The sequence below is a fragment of the Giraffa tippelskirchi genome, chromosome 3, assembly GCF_054371585.1.
Source record: "Giraffa tippelskirchi isolate mGirTip1 chromosome 3, T2T-mGirTip1v1.2.pri, whole genome shotgun sequence".
Lineage (NCBI taxonomy): Eukaryota > Metazoa > Chordata > Mammalia > Artiodactyla > Giraffidae > Giraffa > Giraffa tippelskirchi.
The window spans coordinates 35,069,921-35,088,766 of record NC_137277.1 but is presented as its reverse complement, the minus strand read 5'-3'; the positions used below and the strand labels follow the sequence as shown (position 1 = coordinate 35,088,766).

The 18,846-nt window shown below is 47.6% G+C and overlaps 2 protein-coding genes across 7 annotated transcripts in view; one reads left to right on the top strand and one right to left on the bottom strand.

Annotated features, from left to right (window-relative positions):
* The window catches only part of NDEL1 (nudE neurodevelopment protein 1 like 1), a 69,454-nt gene extending 65,126 nt beyond the window's left edge, over window positions 1–4,328 (top strand). For both annotated transcript variants that reach the window (XM_081578399.1, XM_081578400.1), the window contains exon 9: window positions 4,182–4,328. In XM_081578399.1, the coding sequence (XP_081434525.1) occupies window positions 4,182–4,218 (37 nt within the window). In that variant the 3' untranslated portion in view covers window positions 4,219–4,328. The remainder of the gene's footprint in view (window positions 1–4,181) is intronic.
* The window catches only part of MYH10 (myosin heavy chain 10), a 123,644-nt gene that overhangs the window by 11,804 nt on the left and 92,994 nt on the right, over window positions 1–18,846 (bottom strand). For all 5 annotated transcript variants that reach the window (XM_081578374.1, XM_081578376.1, XM_081578375.1 and 2 more), the window contains 19 exons: window positions 17,454–17,647; window positions 17,244–17,365; window positions 15,469–15,538; window positions 15,220–15,380; window positions 14,141–14,249; window positions 13,916–14,047; window positions 12,805–13,011; window positions 10,291–10,428; window positions 9,687–9,810; window positions 8,353–8,524; window positions 7,209–7,421; window positions 6,725–6,869; window positions 6,011–6,217; window positions 5,496–5,600; window positions 4,585–4,737; window positions 3,966–4,214; window positions 3,483–3,695; window positions 1,743–1,955; window positions 346–507 (listed from right to left, as the gene is read on the bottom strand). In XM_081578374.1, the coding sequence (XP_081434500.1) occupies window positions 346–507; window positions 1,743–1,955; window positions 3,483–3,695; window positions 3,966–4,214; window positions 4,585–4,737; window positions 5,496–5,600; window positions 6,011–6,217; window positions 6,725–6,869; window positions 7,209–7,421; window positions 8,353–8,524; window positions 9,687–9,810; window positions 10,291–10,428; window positions 12,805–13,011; window positions 13,916–14,047; window positions 14,141–14,249; window positions 15,220–15,380; window positions 15,469–15,538; window positions 17,244–17,365; window positions 17,454–17,647 (3,089 nt within the window). The remainder of the gene's footprint in view (window positions 1–345; window positions 508–1,742; window positions 1,956–3,482; window positions 3,696–3,965; window positions 4,215–4,584; window positions 4,738–5,495; window positions 5,601–6,010; window positions 6,218–6,724; window positions 6,870–7,208; window positions 7,422–8,352; window positions 8,525–9,686; window positions 9,811–10,290; window positions 10,429–12,804; window positions 13,012–13,915; window positions 14,048–14,140; window positions 14,250–15,219; window positions 15,381–15,468; window positions 15,539–17,243; window positions 17,366–17,453; window positions 17,648–18,846) is intronic.

The window sequence follows — 18,846 nt, the reverse complement described above, 5'->3', positions numbered from 1 at the left end:
TTTAGTTGACCACGAGACATTATTCAGAGCCCCAAGAGCTTGTCCCTCGGTGAGTGCCCATCTGGCAACTCCACCTCACTCAATCCAAATGGAGCCAAGCCCACCCTGTAGACGCTGAAGCTATACACATGCCATCTTTATGGCCTGTGGCCCCAGCCCACAGCTGAGGGTGACGGCGGCCCTGTGCCCTGTAGCAGTGACATGGCAACACTGAGCCCGCCAGCACGATGGCAGCTGGATGCTGCCCAGAGCCTTCTCTCCAGCATCATGGGCCATGTTCTGCTTGGTGGTCTCAGCAGGGCCTGATGACCCCACCATCACACCCTGACGGCTGGTGGCACTCACCTGGAGTTTGCGGAGCTGCTTGATCACTTCATCCCTTGCTTTGTTAGCCGCCTCGATTTGAGCCTCTAGGTCCTTCAGGTCTATTTCCATTTTCTTCTTCGAGGCAACAGCCAGGGCCCGCTGTTTCCGCTCATCCTCCAGCTCTGCCTCGAGCTCCCGCACCTGAAAGGCAGTATCAGGATACATCCGTCAGACCCAGTGTCCTCACACAGAGAACAGGCCCATGGGGCCTTGGCTTACTCAGGAGGGGGGCTCTCTGCCTCCAAGCAGTTATTAGCAGCTGAATTTGTACAGAGAGATCTATAAACATCTCCACCTGGTACAAATCATTTCCACTGACTGTGGCGAGAGTGTGTAAGGAGGCAGAATCCCTGATCTCAAGCTCCTAGTCCAGGAGATGCAGTGAGATTGGAAGGCACGAGACAAGCTCCTAGGGAAGTTCCCCCCTTCCCCAGCACAGGGCCACCCCAGCCCCTGCAGAGGGGCCCATGTGTCAACTACATGGGCAAACAGCTTGAACGCACTCCTGCCAGCCCCAGTCAGCCCTTCAGATGAAGGATGCTCCCTGCTAGTAAGTTGATTCAGAATTCCCAACTTACAGAAACTCAGTTAATGTGTGCTGTTTTAAGTCACTAAGCTTGAGGTAATCTGTTATCTAGCAATAAATGACTAATAAAATGTTAGTGGACCAAAAGTAAGAAAGTGTCCCAGATCCAAGACCTGATACCATGAACACCAAGGGAATGTTAAAGTGAAAGTCGCTCAGTCATGTCCGAGACTTTCAACCCCATAGACTATACAGTCCATGGAATTCTCCAGGCCAGAATACTGGAGTGGGCAGCCTTTCCCTTCTTCAGGGGATCTTCCCAACCCAGGGGTCAAATCCAGGTCTTCCACATTGCAGGTGGATTCTTTACCAGCTGAGCTATCAGGGAAGCCCTTGGGAATGTTTCACTTTAAAATTTTAAATTAGAAGTTTAAATGCACTCAGAAAAGTATATAAATTGTAAGTGCCCAAGCAATGTTTTCAAATAATAAAAATATAAATAACCTAGAGTTTTCCCTTTAAAGAGTGGTTTAACGAGGACATGAAATCTGACCTTCAACATATTCTGAATCACCTTGTCAGGTATGTACTGATTCTTCCCTTTACTGACACTTGTAAGACTCTCAGAACTTGAACCTGACTACATGTCCCTGGACATCCCAGTGGCTCTTAAGAAGTAATGATAATCTGAGAAACAGGAAATCAAAATCAATTACATTTTAAAGATAAAGTTATATGACCCAATAAATTTCCTCCAGCTACTGCGTTCCAATGCGAATATCACTGGCCCCAAACTGGTCTTTGAGCACAAACAAGGGCCCATTCTGGGGGCCACACCTCTAAGATCTACCTGTTTAATGAGCAGCCGCTTCTTTTCTTCGTTCTGCTCATCCCTGGTCTGCAAGTCTCTCTCAAACTGGGCCTTCATGGCTTGCATATTGACCTCCAGGCGAAGCTTGGCATCTTCTGTAGCCTGGAGCTCATCTTCCAGCTCTTCCAGTTGGGTCCTCATTTCCTCCACCTGCTGCTCTAGGGCCCGTTTGGATTTCTCAAGTTCATGAACCTAGAGCACAGGAAGAAGCACATGACCCTTGGAGGGACATGCATGGACAGTAGTTCCTGTTATATAGCCACCTCCCCCCACCAGGAATCCCCCCCAACCCCCGACCTGGCCGCTGCACTAGTCCTCATCTCAGAGTGCACCATCTGAATGACAGGCCAGACTTCATGCACGCGTGCTCTACCGTGGATCAAGTACTCTGATGTGATCATGCAGCTGAGAGATCTCTAAAAGCTGATTATCAGTAAAAGAAGAGCATGGTGTCAGGGCAATGGCCTGTTGATTGGCCACTGGCCTGCAGTCTCACAGCACCTCCCTCTTGCTGTGGTGAAGATCATTTGTATTGAAAATGCACATGTGCAGATTTTTAAATATTAAGGTGTGCGAGTCCTAGGAAGCAGGGTGCAGTGAGAAAGAGGTCTGACCTTTCTCTGGACAGAGATCCCCACCATGCACACATTTACTAAGTTCTCTGTGCCCAGTACTGTGCTGGGTGCTCCCCGTCATGTTCCCTTTGATCTCAGAGACAACCCTCAGGCAGGCATGTGCAGGCACTATTATTATGTGTCCCTTTGGGGTGCATGGCTATGTCGGTTCTCCTGAGGACAGAAGACACTTTAGGACATGAGGAGGCCTGTGTCTCTTGGTGCCTGGCACTTCACAGGCACAGAGGAAATGTTTTTGGAAAGAATGTATGACTATCGTTTATTCTAGAGAAAACCAACAAGGAACAAGAAGATGGACTCAGTGTTGGAATATTATCTTTGCACTTTACTATGTAATCCTGGCCATTTCTCTGCTAGGGGGCTCTTGTCCACCGGGCTGTAGAAGAATCAGCAGGAAGGGCAGTCCCACACCCTCATGATATGGCCAGATGGCCCGTGTCCCAGGAAAATGAGATTTTATTTTTAGAGAGGACTTTGTGTTTTTCAGAGCACATCTGTAGCAGCTTCATCAAATAGGCAAGCATCATGTCCACTGGACACAAGAGGAAATGTGGAGAGGCTGAATGGAGCTGGGGGAGAGTCAAGCCCTGAACCTGTTCTGACCTCCAGGCCTGGGTCCCCATCGCTTTCCCCAAATCTCCGACACTAAGGGCGGGATGCAGGGTGAACAAACATCACGGCAGCATCGGGGAAGGCGTGTGCAGTTGGGGGATAAGGGGTCCCCCTGGTTCCTCTCCAGGTTCCCTACTCTATGCAGGAGACAGACCCCACTGCCCTCAATCTGAGGCAACTTCCGATACTTGGATTTGATAACCACCCATGACCCAGGGACAAAGAAACATTCCACCACTCCATTCACAAGGCCCCCGCGAGGATACAGGTTACGGTGGGGAGGGTCTGTGAAAACTATGAGAACGCCCTGCCTGGCTTTGGTGCAGGTAACCGGGAACAGACAGGAGAAAACCTGACAGCTCATCCCGGGAGTCCCTGACCTGATAGGCTGAGACCACCTCGTCCATGTTGCTCTGGGCTGGCCCTTCCCAGAGCCGCTGCCCCCGCCAACGGCCTGGCCCCTGGCACTCACGTTCTTGCCCACATCGTCCTTGGAGCTCATGAGGTCCTCCATGTCCGCCCGCAGCTGCTTGTTCTGCCGCTCAGCCTCCTCCCTGGCCTCCAGGGCCTCCTCTAGGGCACGGGCCAGGGACAGGGCTTTGGTCTCCTTCTCTCGGGCCTCTGCCTCCGCCCGGTCGCGCTCTTCTGCGTAGCGGGCAGAGATGTTCTTCTCTTCCGCTAACAGCTACACAGGACGGCGTCAGGAAACAGTAAAGATCAATGCTGGACTTCTCTCATTTGCTGCATGTCTGACTTATAGCGGAGAATACCACCGTGAGATCATGGGTGTTCTCCTATTTCCTCCTTTATGCTAGACTTTTTCCAGTTTTGCTACAAATAGACTTTGTTTTAAATAAGGGACTATTTTAAACCCAAATGATGAAAGTGAGGGCTGTGCCAGGAGGAAACATGGGGTGCTGGCCCTGGAGCCTGGGGTTGGGAGTGTGGGCCTCACCTGATCGAACTTCTTCTGCTTCTTTTCCAAGTTGGAGACGATCTGGCGCTGATGGTCCAGGTCTACCAGCAGGTCGTCCAGCTCCTGCTGCAGGCGGGTCTTGGTCTTCTCCAGCTTGTCATAGGCCAGGGCCTTCTCCTCTAGGCGCTGGCTCAGCACCTCCACATCCTTGAGGAGCTTCTTCTTGGCTTCTTCCAAACTTTCAATTGTCCCCAGGTCATCATCTACTTTCTTCTTGGTATCCGTCAACTAAAGGAAAAAAGATCAACATTAAAGAACTCACCTGGATTTCACATTTGAGGAAAAAAGGTAAAACTTGTTTTCATTATCTTGTGAGAAGAAATAAAACAAATCAATCCTCTGTGACTCTGAGCAAATGAATCTTAGACCATAAACTTCTTCACAAATCATCTACACACAATGAATGGACTGGAATCTTACACCTACCAACATTGTAACCAGCATAGGGTTAGTGTGTGATGAGGTTGAAGAAAACATACTTAAGGGGTTTCACTTAGGACAAGACCCACTTAACTGTCCCAAATGGAGCTGGAACCACCCAGCAGGACAGGGACATGACACACACGTGGAGGCCCACAGTCCCCACGGCCTCATGCACCTGGGCCTGCAAGGCCTGCAGCTGCTTCTCCAGGCTCCTCCTGGCCTCCTCCTCTTCCTCCTGCTGCTCCTGGAGGCTGCTCCTCTCCTCCTCCAGCTGCCGGATCCGACTGCTCAGGTTCAGTTTCTGGCGCGTCTCCTCCTGAAGAAGCTCCTGTTCATTTTGAGAGAAGGTCAGTACTCAGGTTACACTCATCGCCCAAGCCACCATGTCCTTATTAAAAAAACTGAGTGTGAGGAATACCCAGTGATAATAACAAAAAAGTGCTTTTAAAACACACATGATCATTTAAACAGTGCCCTCAATACAAGAGTGCTTTAAACTTGTTCACTGGGGAATTCCCTGACGGCCCAGTGGTTAGGACTCAGCTTTGTCACTGTCTAGGGCACGGGTTCCATCCCTGGTTGGGGAACTAAGATCCCAAAAACTGAGTGGTGTGGCCAAAAAAACACCACCACAAAATCAATCCTGTTCACAAGCAATGGCAACACCACCCCCAGAGGCCAGGGCCAGGGACCTGCAAGCTTCCCTTTCCCACATGCTTTGTCACTTCTTGAATCCCTTCCTGCTGCTCTCAGGTCAGCGGAATGGGTCAAAAACCGTAAGAAAACCATCTTATTTAACATGGCCAGCAATGCACGAGCGTACAACAGGACCACCACCTGGTGAATCACACCCCAGGCAGCGCCCAAGTGGCCAGCCAGAGCCCTCTCCCAGGTGCCCACACATGCTGCAGACAAGGAACCATGGGCTCTTGAGCATCAAGGCTTGTGGTACAAGATAGTTGAAAATAAAACAGGACATGAGAAAGAGGTGATAAGAGGCCAGTTCTGGGACAAGCATGTTTCACCAGCTCACAGATGATTGAAACAGGAGAGTGATGATGAACACCCTCCCCACCCCCAGAATACCTGTGTGTCTTGGAGCTGAGACTCCAGCCCAGCTGCATCCTTAGCAAATTTAATACCCTTCTTCTCTGCTTCTTCTAGAAGAGTTGAGACATTATCCAATTCATTCTGCAAGGAGGAATAAAAGATCAAACTCCCTTCAACAGTGGGCAGATAGAAAAGAGTGGTGGTTCTGTTATGGAAAAACTGCATCTTTTTAACCAAACCAATAGTGTGTCCACGATCATGTGAGCAAAGGTATGGCACATGGAAGACACAGCAGTCTTGGCCACAGAGGGTGGGGAAGGCTCTGGGCTGCCTGCCTGCAGCTCTACCCCCAAGAACTGCCAGCCGAGTCCCAGAGGCAGTCAAGCTAGTCACGTCGTCATCTACCAGACTCACCTGGGGGTGATGTGAGCTTTAAGTGGGAGAACCAACACAAGGAGCCTAATGTGTGTTGGGGGCTGCCCGAGTGCCCCCGAATGTCAGTCCCTGCCTGACGCGGGGGGTGACGTCTGCAAACGGTTTCCCAGGCCTACCTGTAACTTATTGGCCTTCTCAGCCAGCTCCACCCTGAGTCTGTCTCCCTCTGAGACCTTGGCGTGGAGCTCCTGGACCTGGGCGTCCAACTTCTTCCTCTTGTGCTCGGACTCAGCCTTGACCTGCTGCAGCACCTTTACCTCACACGCCAGCTCCTTGTTGTCTGTCTCCAGGCCCTGCTTGTTCTTTTCCAGATTTGCTTTGAACTAGAAGGAAAAACAGTTCACTAGCAGTTTTATAACGAAAGCCACAGAGGGCGCTGCTCTGGTATCTGGAGAACTCTGCTGACACTGGGTGAGCCTGCAGTCCACATCTATTGAATGAATGAATGAAAACACTTGTTCTGAGTGTGAAGATGTCTGTTGCAGGAACACACCACTCAGGACAGCAGATACAGATATGGGGGGAGGATGGGGGGGCACTTCTGGAAGCCAGCATGAGACATGGAAGCGGGCACAATGAACAAAGGCAACACCCTATGTGGTGCCTGGGACAGATCAGAGTTGGGGGAGGTACCAGGTGAGCAAGGGCAGGACACCAACTGTTCGAGGTTTTGCGCTGAGTCATGAGGAGGAAGCAGGTGTCAGTGAGGAGACACTGAGGACCAGGACTGGAGACCAGAGCTGACCCATCCAGCTCAGGGGTGTCTGGCTCTCCCAGGCCAGCAGTGTGGTTTCAGAGCCCAGCCACTGCCGTGCCCCGCAGCCCCCTACCCTTTTGGCCTGCTCTAGCTGCTCCGACAGCTCCTCCAGGGCAGTCGCATGCCTCTGCCTCATGTCCTGGATCTGAGCCTCGTGGCTCTTCGTTTCCTCCTCGAGAGCCTTCTTCAGCTCCGCCACTTCTTGTTCTCGTTTTGTACTACAGACATTTGGAGACAGACATTAAATTAGCTCAGAGTTAGTCGAATGATTAAATTACAGTTCTGCTTTTGTCTGAAATGAGTGGGTTCCTTTGGCTCTCTCACGTGACGTTTTCCAGCAGCCTGCTGTGTCCATCACTGTGAGCAGCTTTCTCTAGAAATGGGGCTTTCTGGTCATCCCTCCCCATGCACCCTTCTGTGGTCCACCTGCCCGCCTGTGCTCTTACCACAGGCTGGATGGATTCTGACCATCGAGGTGGGGTTACTGCTCCACCTGCCGTTGTCTCCAGGAGGGAGAGGGGCTGCTGGACGGAGGACATGACCTGCCCCCGACTCACCGCAGTTCCTGCTGGGCCGCCGTGGTGTCCAGCGTGTCCTCCAGCTCTGTCTTGAGCGCCTCCAGCTCCTCACTTAAGTCCCTCTTCTGCTTCTCCGCCTTGTTCCGTGAAGCCTTCTCAGATTCAAAGTCCTCCTGCAGCTCGGCGATCTGGGCCTGCAGTTCTCGCACGACTTTCAGCGCGTTGTTCTTGTGCAGCGTCTCGTCGTCACCCCTGCGCAGGACACCCGGGCATGGGAGGCACTCAGAGCCGGCACCTGGGGACTCTTCCCACAGGGGCCCCATCACACACCCCTCCACCCTCAGTCACGGCCCGGGCAGGGGTGGCTGCACCCATGAGCGGCTCAGGAGCCCAGAGCTGCTATCGGGATGGGCCTCAGGTCCTGTCCAAAGGGCTCATGGACATGAAAAGGTAGGACCTTCTCACTTTAATGATTATAGTATTTAAAAATTCCCTCAAGCAAAATGTTCTTCTAATTAAGTAGAGCCACCACCTTCATTCCCTCCACCCTATGCTTCTCGTTCCTCTGGTGCACCTTTCTGCTCACGTGTGCGGTTCATGTAGGTGGAGTTCTAACTGGGGGAGGTGGGACACTGACACATTATGGGGGTGGAGAACTGTAGCTCTGGGTTCTAAGCAGTCACCTGCTAAGGGGCCAGAGACCAACAGCAATTGCAGGGAAGAACTTCTAAGATTTTTCTGATCTAATAAATTATAAATTAAACAGCCAAATATTAATAGTTATCTTGATAAAGAAATGAAGTAACAGGTATAACTGTATTTACGCTATATGACTTCCATTCTATAACTGAATGGTTAAGGACTGAACAGCAAACTATGCTAGATGCGGGAGGGAGGGATTTAATTCCTGAAAAGTGATTTCCTAGAAACTTGTAAAACATATTGTTTTACAAGTTATAATGTACAGAAGCTATAATGTACAGAAACCAGAATATTTGATATGGTTAAAACCATTCGATCTGGTGTGGATTTCCAAGGATTTCATGATACGACTAATGATTTTTAAATATAAATACCAAGAAAGGCTGATGAGCTTTTCTGGCTGCCTTGACACAAAGGCCCCCGAGTTCCCCAGGTCCTTATGTCACCCCAACAACCAGGAAGCCATGTGTCCAGTGCACACCTGGCCAGGGCGCCCTGCAGCTCCTCCTCTTTCTTCGCCACCTGGATCTTAAGCTCATCGATCTGCGCCTGGAGCTCAGCGATCTGGTCTTGCAGGTCTGTGGTCTCACCGTCCAGTTTCCTTTTGGCCTTCTCCAGCTCCTGGCGCGTCTTCTCCTCCTTCTTTAAGCGCTCTTAGGGCAAGATACAAGAAGCTCTTCAACACACTGAACATCACTCCATCGGGACACATTCAAAACATAGACTGGTTAAAGTAGAAAACAAGCCACTGGATTCTAAAGCCTGTTGCTGCCTTATCATCTGCAGGTAAGAATGGTTTATGGGACGAATCTCATGCTGACAATGAGGACAACAAAATCGCAAATATTTTCTAGAAACCACTTATTTCCTCCGGTTATAAAAGATCAGGGGACAGCAGGGTGATTGGAGCCACACTCTTCCTCCCTCAGACACCTGTCTGCAGCTGCTGGTCAAAGGGAGGGTTTTCTGTGCTCTAACTTCCACCCTGTTGTTTCTTTTGCAAAAGGCAATGATTCAGATTTTGCAAAAATCCTATCATTTCCTGACATGACTTGCGCCATCAGAGTGAGACACTGCCAGTCTCCACATACGCTCCTGTCTCTGCCCATTTCTGTGTCAGCAGTTGTCCCTTTGTGAAGTGAGAACCAGGCACCTTAACATAGCGTTTAAACACATACAAGTTCAACGGCCTGCATGGCTCCAACTTCATTTAGATCCCAACTGTGTCCGCCAAAGGGCAGTGTGTGTTACCACAGAAACTGACTTTAAAAAGTGAAAGCTTAAAGATAATTTAGTGCCTTTCCATCATAAATATTAGTATTTGGTGACCAGGCAAATGACAATCCCATGTAAGAGGCCTAGTTTAGTAAACCCAAACTGATGAGCAATCCTCATGTACATTTACTATTACGGCATGTTCTGATGTAAGTTATCTGGGCTTCTCTGATAGCTCAGTTGGTAAAGAATCCACCTGCAATGTAGGAGACCCCAGTTCGATTCCTGTGTCGGGAAGATCTGGAGAAGGGATAGGCTACCCACTCTAGTATTCTTGGGCTTCCCTGGTGGCTCCACTGGTAAAGAATCCACCTGCAATGCAGGAGACCTGGGTTCGATCCTTGGGTTGGGAAGATCCCCAGGAGAAGGGAAAGGCTGCCCACTCCAGTATCCTGGCCTGGAGAATTCCATGGACAGTATAGTCCATGGGGTTGCGAAGAGTCAGACACCACTGAGCACCTTTCACTTCACTGATACAAGTAAAATCTTAAAGGCTCACATGTCATAGTCCTACAATTTCTCTAACCCCCAAACACTAACCTTCTAAATCTGAGATCATCACTTCTTGCTTATTCCTGATTTTGGCCAAGTTTTTTGCCTTTTCTTCCTCTTCAGCCAGCTGAGAGGAACATTCTGCAATGCGATCTTCCATGAGTTTCTTTTCCTGAACAAGAAAAACAGCTTCAGAAAAGACATTAGAAATGACAACTGGGTTTGGCTGTTACTTAGGAAACAAGTATTTATAATACGGGCACTATCTCCCCCAGCAGACTGTATATTCCAGAAAGGGCAGAAAAGGAAGGCCCACTCGTTGGGGGACAACCCCCGGAGCTCGGCCTGCAAAGCCCCGCAGCCAGTGCTCGATCAGTGACCACCCAGAGGGGACCAAGGTGAGGGATCCATGTGCAGGTTAAACCATCTTAGGGATTATGAAGATGTCTGGTGAATTGAGAAAGTGAAATAGTTTCTGCCTTTAGACATCTATAGTCTGTATAGTACAGACTATAAACCCAGAGAGACTTGAGAGAAAACTGACTCAACGAAATCCTGAGAATTTCCTGTTTGAAGCCACCTTTGGTGAGAGCGTTGACATAAGTATTTTCCATTTTCTCAGGTCAGCTCTTCAATGGAAATACTCCCTTACTTTGATAAACTTGGAGTTCTGGTCCTCCAGAAGCAGAATCTCTTCTTCCATCTTCTTGATCTTGGCCTCCGCCGTCACCTTCTCCAGCTGCAGCTTCTGGCGAGCCCCCTCCTCCTCATCTAGCTGCTCCTCCAGGTCCTGGTAAAGAAGCCATGCGGTCAGTCTCCCTGCTTCCTCCACGAGACTCCGTACACAGCAACCATCAAGGAGTTCAGGTCACAACAAAATACCAAGTTTTGATTTTCAAAATAGCAGGGATATTTTTTAAAATGTGAAATGTAATTATGTGAAACAGACACTTGTATCCACTACAGGTTAAGTACAAGGTGGATCAGTCCTTCTAGAAGCCAGCATGGGAAAAGCAGCTGCTCTGAAAAAGAGCATTTCTTTTAAAAGGCAATTTCAGGAAAAGTCAGATGTGACTTTTTTAAAAACCTGTAGCAAAGTGTTATTTATCATATCGAGGAGCTATGAACATACTTAAAGTCTTCGTAATTAAAAGTGGGTATATTTATAAAATGGAATAACATAGTAATTACAACTCATATTTTAGAATAGTTAACACAGGGAAATATGAATAATGTAGTAAAACTATATCAAACACATACTTACCTCATTGATCAGAGATGTATTTATATGTATTTGGGTACCCAAACATTACCGACCAGAGTGTTTCACTCATATCCATTTACATAACAAATTGCCGGCCACAAATGTTAGTTTATGCAAAAATCACTGTCAATAATGTGTTGATTTATTCTACTCTGTATGTTTGGCCAAAAGAGAAGAGAAAGAGAACTCAGAAACAACAACAGACACAGTACAGGCTGCTGAGGAAGGGCTGTCTCAGGTCATGTCAGGTTCACAGCATGAATGCATCACCAAACTGGGTGGGATTCCAGCATTTACGCAGTTTTACTGCAATGGCTTCTCTCTATTTCATACTTTACCTTAGTGTAGCTAATCAACATGTGTATCAGAATAGGATTCGACAAAATTGCTGAAGAGTTTATCACGACTGGTTTTGGAATGAAACCTTTGCACTAGAGTAACTACTGTGAAAAACTTCAAGCACACAGTAAGTTGACAGTAGCATGGTGAACTTGACACAGATGCATCAGCCCACACTGAGTAAAATAATACCACTGAAATGAGCACACACTCTTCAACAAAGAGAAGAGGGAAACAGTCGATAATACCACCAGAATGCACCATTGTTGGTGAATATTATTCTAGAGCTTCTGCACAGTCCCTTATAAAATCTTATATAAAGTTTGTAAGTTACATATAAATACTTTTAGTTAGAGCTTATTGTATATATTCTTTTACAACTCTATTAATGTTATTAATACCCGTAAAAATAAACATCTTTTTAATTTAAAACTGTATATTGCCATAGTTTAAGAATCCCCCATTGTTAGATAATAAGTAGGCTTCCATTGATTTGTGGTTAGAATAAAGTCCTAGAACTAGAATTGCTGGTTTACAGTTTTTGTGTTACTCTGCCAACCTACTAGAGGATGCTTGAAAGCTGTCTGTGTTGAAGAATGGAGAGAGTCTGGATAATTTACTGTACTAGGTATTTGCCAAGGAAACAATATGGTCTCTTTTGTGGCTTTGAGAAATGTCTGAATTGTTTGTGCTTTGCAAAGATAACCTATTTGATGGGAAAAAATTAAGGGAGAGACATAGAAGAAAGCAAGTCTGGCCCTAGACCCATGGAAAGTGGTGTTAGATATAGACACACTGACACTCAAGGCCATACTTGATAGGCTGGGGTGAGGTTCAAGGAGAAAAAGCAGCGGGTGAGCTGCAGGGTACAGGCACAGTCACTGCTGTCTTGATCAGTCATCTGGGTATTCAGTCACAGAGATGTGCTTCATGTGAGGGCAGCTCGATCTCAGTAAGGAAGCAGCTATCAGGGACTTCCTGATGGTCCACTGGCTAAGACTCCACACTTCCAATGCAGGGGCCCTGGGTTCAATCCCTGCTCAGGGAACCAGATCCTGCATGCCACAACTAAGACCTAGCGCAGCCAAATAAATAAATAAAGCGGCTATCAGGAAGGGCGACTCTGTGGCTTATTCTGATTCCTGGCCACCTCCTGCATCAGCAGTGAGCATTTCTTATGACCAAACCACCTCACAGGTGCCTCACTAATGACTGGAGTGAGCAGTGGAATTAACTGTATTAACGGTAATATAAAGGACAACCTCAGCCCCCACAAACCCTGGGATCTTTCTCCTCTGAATCACTTTGCATCCTGTAAGGTGTTAATAATAACATAAGGAAAAAAAAAAAAAGAGCCCCATTCAAAAAAACAAATCTATGTTTGAAGGAACCCAGTACGTTTGTGGTTCAAATGCTGGTCATCTTTTAAGGGTGGGGACTTATCCTTTAGGCTCCTCTTGCTCCTCAGTGGACATGAGAATCCAAACCCACAGCATCTATTCATTCAACAGATACACTTGGAAAACCCAGACTGGAATCCTGTATGAGAACGGTCACTGATACCTGAATGTGTGCTTGCATTTTCTTCTTTTCATTTTGGAGGATTTGGTTTCTTTCTTCTTCTTCTTCTACCCTAGACTCCAAGTCATGGAGAATCTCTTCTAATTCCTGCTTCTTAGCAGCAAGCCTGGCCCTCATCTCCTCTGCTTCGGCAAAGAGCTCAGTCTCCGCCTGCAACTGCTCCGCCAGGATATTCTTCTCCTCCAGCAGCTGCAATCACAACAAAGTGCCCGCTGCTGTGACTGGCTGGTTAGCACGAGGGACGGTCACTGGGAGGGACTGCAGTGGTCAGGGCACGTCACCAAAGAAACCCCGCGTTAAACATATATAATACACGGACAACACTTTCAAAATATGTCTTCAGCGCAAGCAAAATAAGATGAATGAAAACATTCTGGGTTGCTTTTGTTGTCTCAAGTTATCCTGAATAATACACATTAAATTCATGCTATTTTAAGAACTCCTGTTCTTACTATTAAGGTAATTCACAAAAGGGCCAAGGAATTGGAGGGAAATATTATGCAAATGCTATCAAGTTAGCACAAACACAGTGACACTACACACACACACACACACACACACACACACACATATACATATATTCTGGCCTCTACTGTTACAGTTTTTGGCCCTGAACACATCAGTCCTGTCATTTCAACCACAAACACTTCCCAAGTCTCTGCTGTGTCCATGAAGCACAATTCCTAAGAACAGGATGTGGACTCATGACCACTGTGGCTGGAGAAGAGGCAGGTGGGGGCCTTGAACGATCTCATCCTTTTACTTTTTTGTTTCCCTTGTGAGCCACAGGAAGGTGACAATACCGGAGGAGTCTCACAGGTGTTAAACACACACCTGAGAGCAAGTGTGATCACCTGTGTGTCAAAGAGTGACGGAGGCAAACACACAGGAGGTCAAGCTGATTCCTATGTGTAGAAATCCCAATGCCTGGCCTAGGGTATCTGCTACCTCTATGTTCAAACGGCTGTGCTTTGTAAAGGAGTGGAAAATACACATAAAGTAAGATGCTGTTTACTGATAATTCAATGGGTGGTTCCTACCAGTGGGAACAAGCATCTTCACTCAGGGCCGTGTGGGAGCTGGTAAGCCGTACCTGTTGGTGCTTCCTCTCCATCTCCTCCAGCTCCCCTTCCACCTTCGTCTGCTTCTCCTTCACCTTCAGCAGCTCTTCATCTTTGGCCTGGAGCTCTTCCTCTTGGCGAGTGACTTGTAGGAGTGGTTTCACCTAGGACAACATTGCACACCCAATGTCACATCCCCGCTACCCCCCTGGGGCTCCTCCTGGCCCCACCCGCCGTCCGGGGAGCCAGGCGCCCACCTTGGTGAAGACGCGCCACCACTGCCAGTGCCGCAGCTTCAGGTACGCAGCACAGTTGCGCTGTAGCACCTTCAGGGCACTCAGCTGCTGCTGCTTCTTGGCGAAGGCCCTGAAGAAGAGGAGGGAAAACTGGTTCAAGAAACCCTGTTTGTGTTTTTGTCTTGCTTATTAACAATGACATTCACCTCATCCAGCTCTGGAGGCTGAAGTCCAAGCCGTGGTCCCGGCAGATTCCCTGTGTGAGGACCCACTTCCTCACTGACAGGCATCTTCTCACTGTCACCTCACATGGTGAAGGGACAAGGAAGCTCTCTGGGGTCTCACAAGGGCACTAATCCCATTCATGAAGGCCCTACCTTCATGCACTAATCACCCCAAAGGCCCCCCCCCCAACCAAAACACTATCCATTTGGGGATTATATTCCAACCTAGGAATTTGAGGGACATATCCAGTCTATGGCAAATAAGAGAGAACTGTGTTAGACAGCTGTTGTCATGGAGACTTACTAGAGGCAAACAATCCAGGAGGGCTGGGCTGGCGGTCAGGGATGCGATCAATCCCCGCTGGATTACTGGCCTGCTCAGCCGACCTCAGCATGTGTCACAGGACCTGGCACTTGGTTCACAGATGCGGTCCAAAACATCCCTTGCCAACTACCTCCATATGCACATGTGTGTCCGTGTGGGCGTGAACAAGGCTCTACTCTGCTTCCCTGTGCCGTGCTCATCACTCCTCTGTTACTCTTTTCTTTTTGGATCTGTCACAGGAGAAACATTCCTCTCTCTAAGGTACTCTTTCTCTTCCCTCTTGGAGGTCATCAGGTTGAGGCCTCTCATTCACAGGCAAAAGCTCAGAGAAGCCTTTGTGGAGGACCTGGACTGAGCAGGACACGACCCTGCATTGTCTCTCTCAGCCCATTGTTTATGTCCTTATTTAGAATGTGTTATCTGCTTACTTGCCTCTCGGGCCCAGAGGACAGGGACCTCATGTCTCACACGCCTTTGTATTATTTCTAGCACAAAACACATCTCAGCACAAGCACATACTTCAAGCATTTAGTTCATGATTTTCTACTCACTTTCTGGCTAAATAACCCCTGCAAACAGCCTGGAAGAAGATAATGATGTCGGTAATTTTTAAATCTCGTTCTTCCTCTAAGTGTGCCAAGACTCCAGCTCTGAAAAATATTTTGCTCTGTCCAATTCTGTACAAGTTTGGGTCCAATTCTAAAGCCCGGATCTAAAAGAGAAAGTGTCTGCTTATTATTTTTGCTATAGGAAAGACTGTATCAACAGTCCTCGAACCAGAAAAATTCAGGAGAGCTCACCATTCGTTCGCAAGCCTGTTTGCCATCCATGAAACCCTTAGGGATAGCATTTGGAGTGAGGATCTCGTATCTGTAAGAAAAGCAGCCAAAAAGCTTTTTGTCAAAATCTGTGGAAATGTTTACTTACTAATGATGAGTTCTGCTTTCTCTAAGAGGCAATAATATGATGGGCAATTGTGTCAAATTAAGAGTAAAGATATGACCAGCTGATGATCGGAGGTTTTCTGCAGATCTAGTTTCTATTTCTTAAAAGAAGTGGCAAAGTGAAAAATGCAGTGAATTCCCAGGTCAGAGACCATATTTAAGTAGTTGTGGCAGAGAAGAATCAAAAGCATGGTGATGAGAACTTTTTGTTTTTCATTTCCTATAAAATGTCCACATCCTTAAGACGCAAGGAGAATCTGACTCTCTGCATATTCAGTCACTGTCAGCTTGTAGGCACTTACCAGATAACAGAAAAGGCTGTGAGAGCAACATTCAGAGGCCTCTGTTTAGAACATGAGGAAGTATTAGGGTGACTCAGAACAGTGCTGGGCTGGGAGCACATATGCTCACTGACTTCAAGGCCCATGCATTTACTGTGTATGGGTTATTCTCCAAGACAATGTTAGCACAAAGACAGTGACTATATATATGTTTTCAATATTTATTTGGCTGCGCTGGGTCTTAGTTGCGGCATGTGGATTCTCTTTCTTGCAGCATGTGGGATCTAGTTCCCTGACCTGGGATCGAACCCGAGTCCTCTGCATTGACAGCGTGGAGTCTTAGCCAGTGGACCACCAGGGAAGTCCCAGTCTCAGACAATAGCTGTATTAAAAGATGAATCCTGGCTACATGAACCGTTTTCTGGAAGTCAGTTACTATGTTTCCTTTTCTCCTATCAATGAAAAGTGAAACTCTACCAGCCCATTTATCATACAGTGGGGCCATGATAAGGATTTCCCTGAAAACCTGTAAGGACTAGAACAGATTTTCAACTGGTTTCTCTCTGCAACAGTGGGAGGAAAGGCTACTCTTTGACCTACAGTCCTGTTTATTTTATGGAACAACAAATGCTGTCATACTTGGAAACTTGATTTTCAGGAGGAAAAAAGGCAAACCAGACTAACAAAATCACAACAGACTCTTAAAATAACTGCAGCCCATCATATGTTTCCATCCATTTCTACTGCACACTGATCTTCTCCCTGTTGTCTTTTTCTTAATTCTCCTTTTCTGATCTCTCCTATTCGTATTCTATTTTAGTAAAAGGACTGTAAGTACACACACATGGGCACACACAGCATGAAAAATACATACCTACACACATACATACACATAAACAGATAAATTCATTGAAGAAAGATAGAAAGAAACATCCCAAAATGCTTTCAGGAGTCACACCTGAGTAATTCTTATTTACCTTTTACATGTTTAAAATATTTCCTAAAAGGAACATGCATTATTCCTATATTAAAAAAAACCACTATGTTTAAATCCTAGGTAGAACTGTCTGAATGAGTGAACTGTACGTCCTCAGCTCTCAGTGTTTCCTCACAACTGCCTCAGCACCCTGAGGACAGGGGGCTGTCTGTGCAGCACCCACAGAGGTCATCGGCACCCTGCCCCTCTGCAAAGCAGGCAGTCGATGTTCCTGACCGATAAGAAAGGTAATGAAGACGACGACCCCCTTCCTTTGTGAAAAGAAAACAGACTCGCCAGGAAACAAGGAAAAGCCTCTCCTCATCATTACACTGTTGGATATTCAGGTAAGCACAGGTCAAGGTGAGCAATACCTCTGTCTGAATTCCTGGAAAACGATCCGGTTGGGGAACCCCTGGCGGCAGATGCGGATCCCTTCCAGGACGCCATTGCAGCGGAGCTGATCCAGCACCAGGTGTGGGTCCAGTTTCCCAGCCTAATCAAGCAGACGACAGTTTCAGAGCCTCATCTCTGTGAGCTGGCCCAGATCCGTCTCCAGTGGCAGCACCTGCTCTGAAACATACCCGCTTCTCGTGATTCGGGATGATGCAGCGCACGAAGTTAGGGTTGGTGTTCCGGAGCGTCGCCATCAGCTTGGTGAGCGATTCTTTGTAGAGCTGCCCGACGGTGCGGAACATGCCCTTTTTGGTTTTATAGGCGGAGCCAAATGCCGTCTCTGTCATCCCCGTGACCTGATCCAGACCCACGATCCGGTCCACTGGTGGAAATAAGAGAGACAAGGGAAAATAAGTCAGACCTAACTCTTTAGCAGGGAAAGAAAAGACAGAGTGAAGTGCAGCAGCACAAGCTTTGTGGGACAAATGATAGGAGATGCCATAGAGGTAAGGCAGTCAGCATATTTAGACACTGCACAAGCCGTGAACTAACAGCCACACACTTCCAGGGAGGATACGGTAGTGCTTCGTACCACATACCAGCAGGTGCCTTCCGCTGTGCTAGTGTCAGGAATTCACTGTCTCTGATAACATTTGCCTGTTACATATACAATTTTTTGGTAAATGAAAGGTCATTGGCTGGCATTGCTAATACAAACTGACACTGTAAATCTCAAAATAGGAAATGGCTTCTAAAAACCGTATATTAAAACTTATGACTGTACAAAGCAAATCTACTGAGTGAATATGCTCCAATTAAGGGGCCAGAGTCATTTCTTATTGGTCGTTTGATTGCCAATGAGAAAAGCCAACAAACGCAGGAAGGTTACAGCAAATCAGCTTAGATTTTCAGGGATGAGTAAGCTTCAGCTCTCTCTTCAAAGCACCAGGACATGCATGAAAGGTCCAGAATGCAACATCGGAAGGCTCTTCTGGAAAGAATCAGTGCCTGAGCTGAGTTCAACGAGGGTGGTTGCTCGGACACGATGCTCTTATGAAAGCAGCCATCAGCGTCCACTGTCCATGTAGACCCAATGCTTCAGGTGACAGGCTCACACATAAGAGCCCGGCAAGAGGACCAGCTGCCGGCCAAGTGCTTGGTGCCTAATATGCTCTCATTTAAAAACATCTAATGAAAGAATGAAACACCCAACTGAAATACTATTTTGAAAAAAAATCAAAATATCAGTTGCACTAGCCTCATCATCACTCTCTTCGACCCTGTCGGTCCCGTTTCTTTCATGTGTTCTCCAGGGCAGAGAGCATGCAGGGACCTGGCACCACGTGAAGTGTGCCCAAGTCATGCAGGCCTGCTGTGGAAGGCGCGGGAAGGGTGGATGGTGCCTGCACATGCCAGGATGATGAACTTGTGTAACCTGCCTACTTCGTCTCCTCAGAGCCGAGCCTCTCTCTAGGGCGGTTCCCACACATGCCACTCACTCCTCATCCTTCCTCTTCTCAACTGTGCAGCCAACTGGCTTCCAGGCCTCCCTCCTTCCCTGCCTGATACAACTCCAGTCCA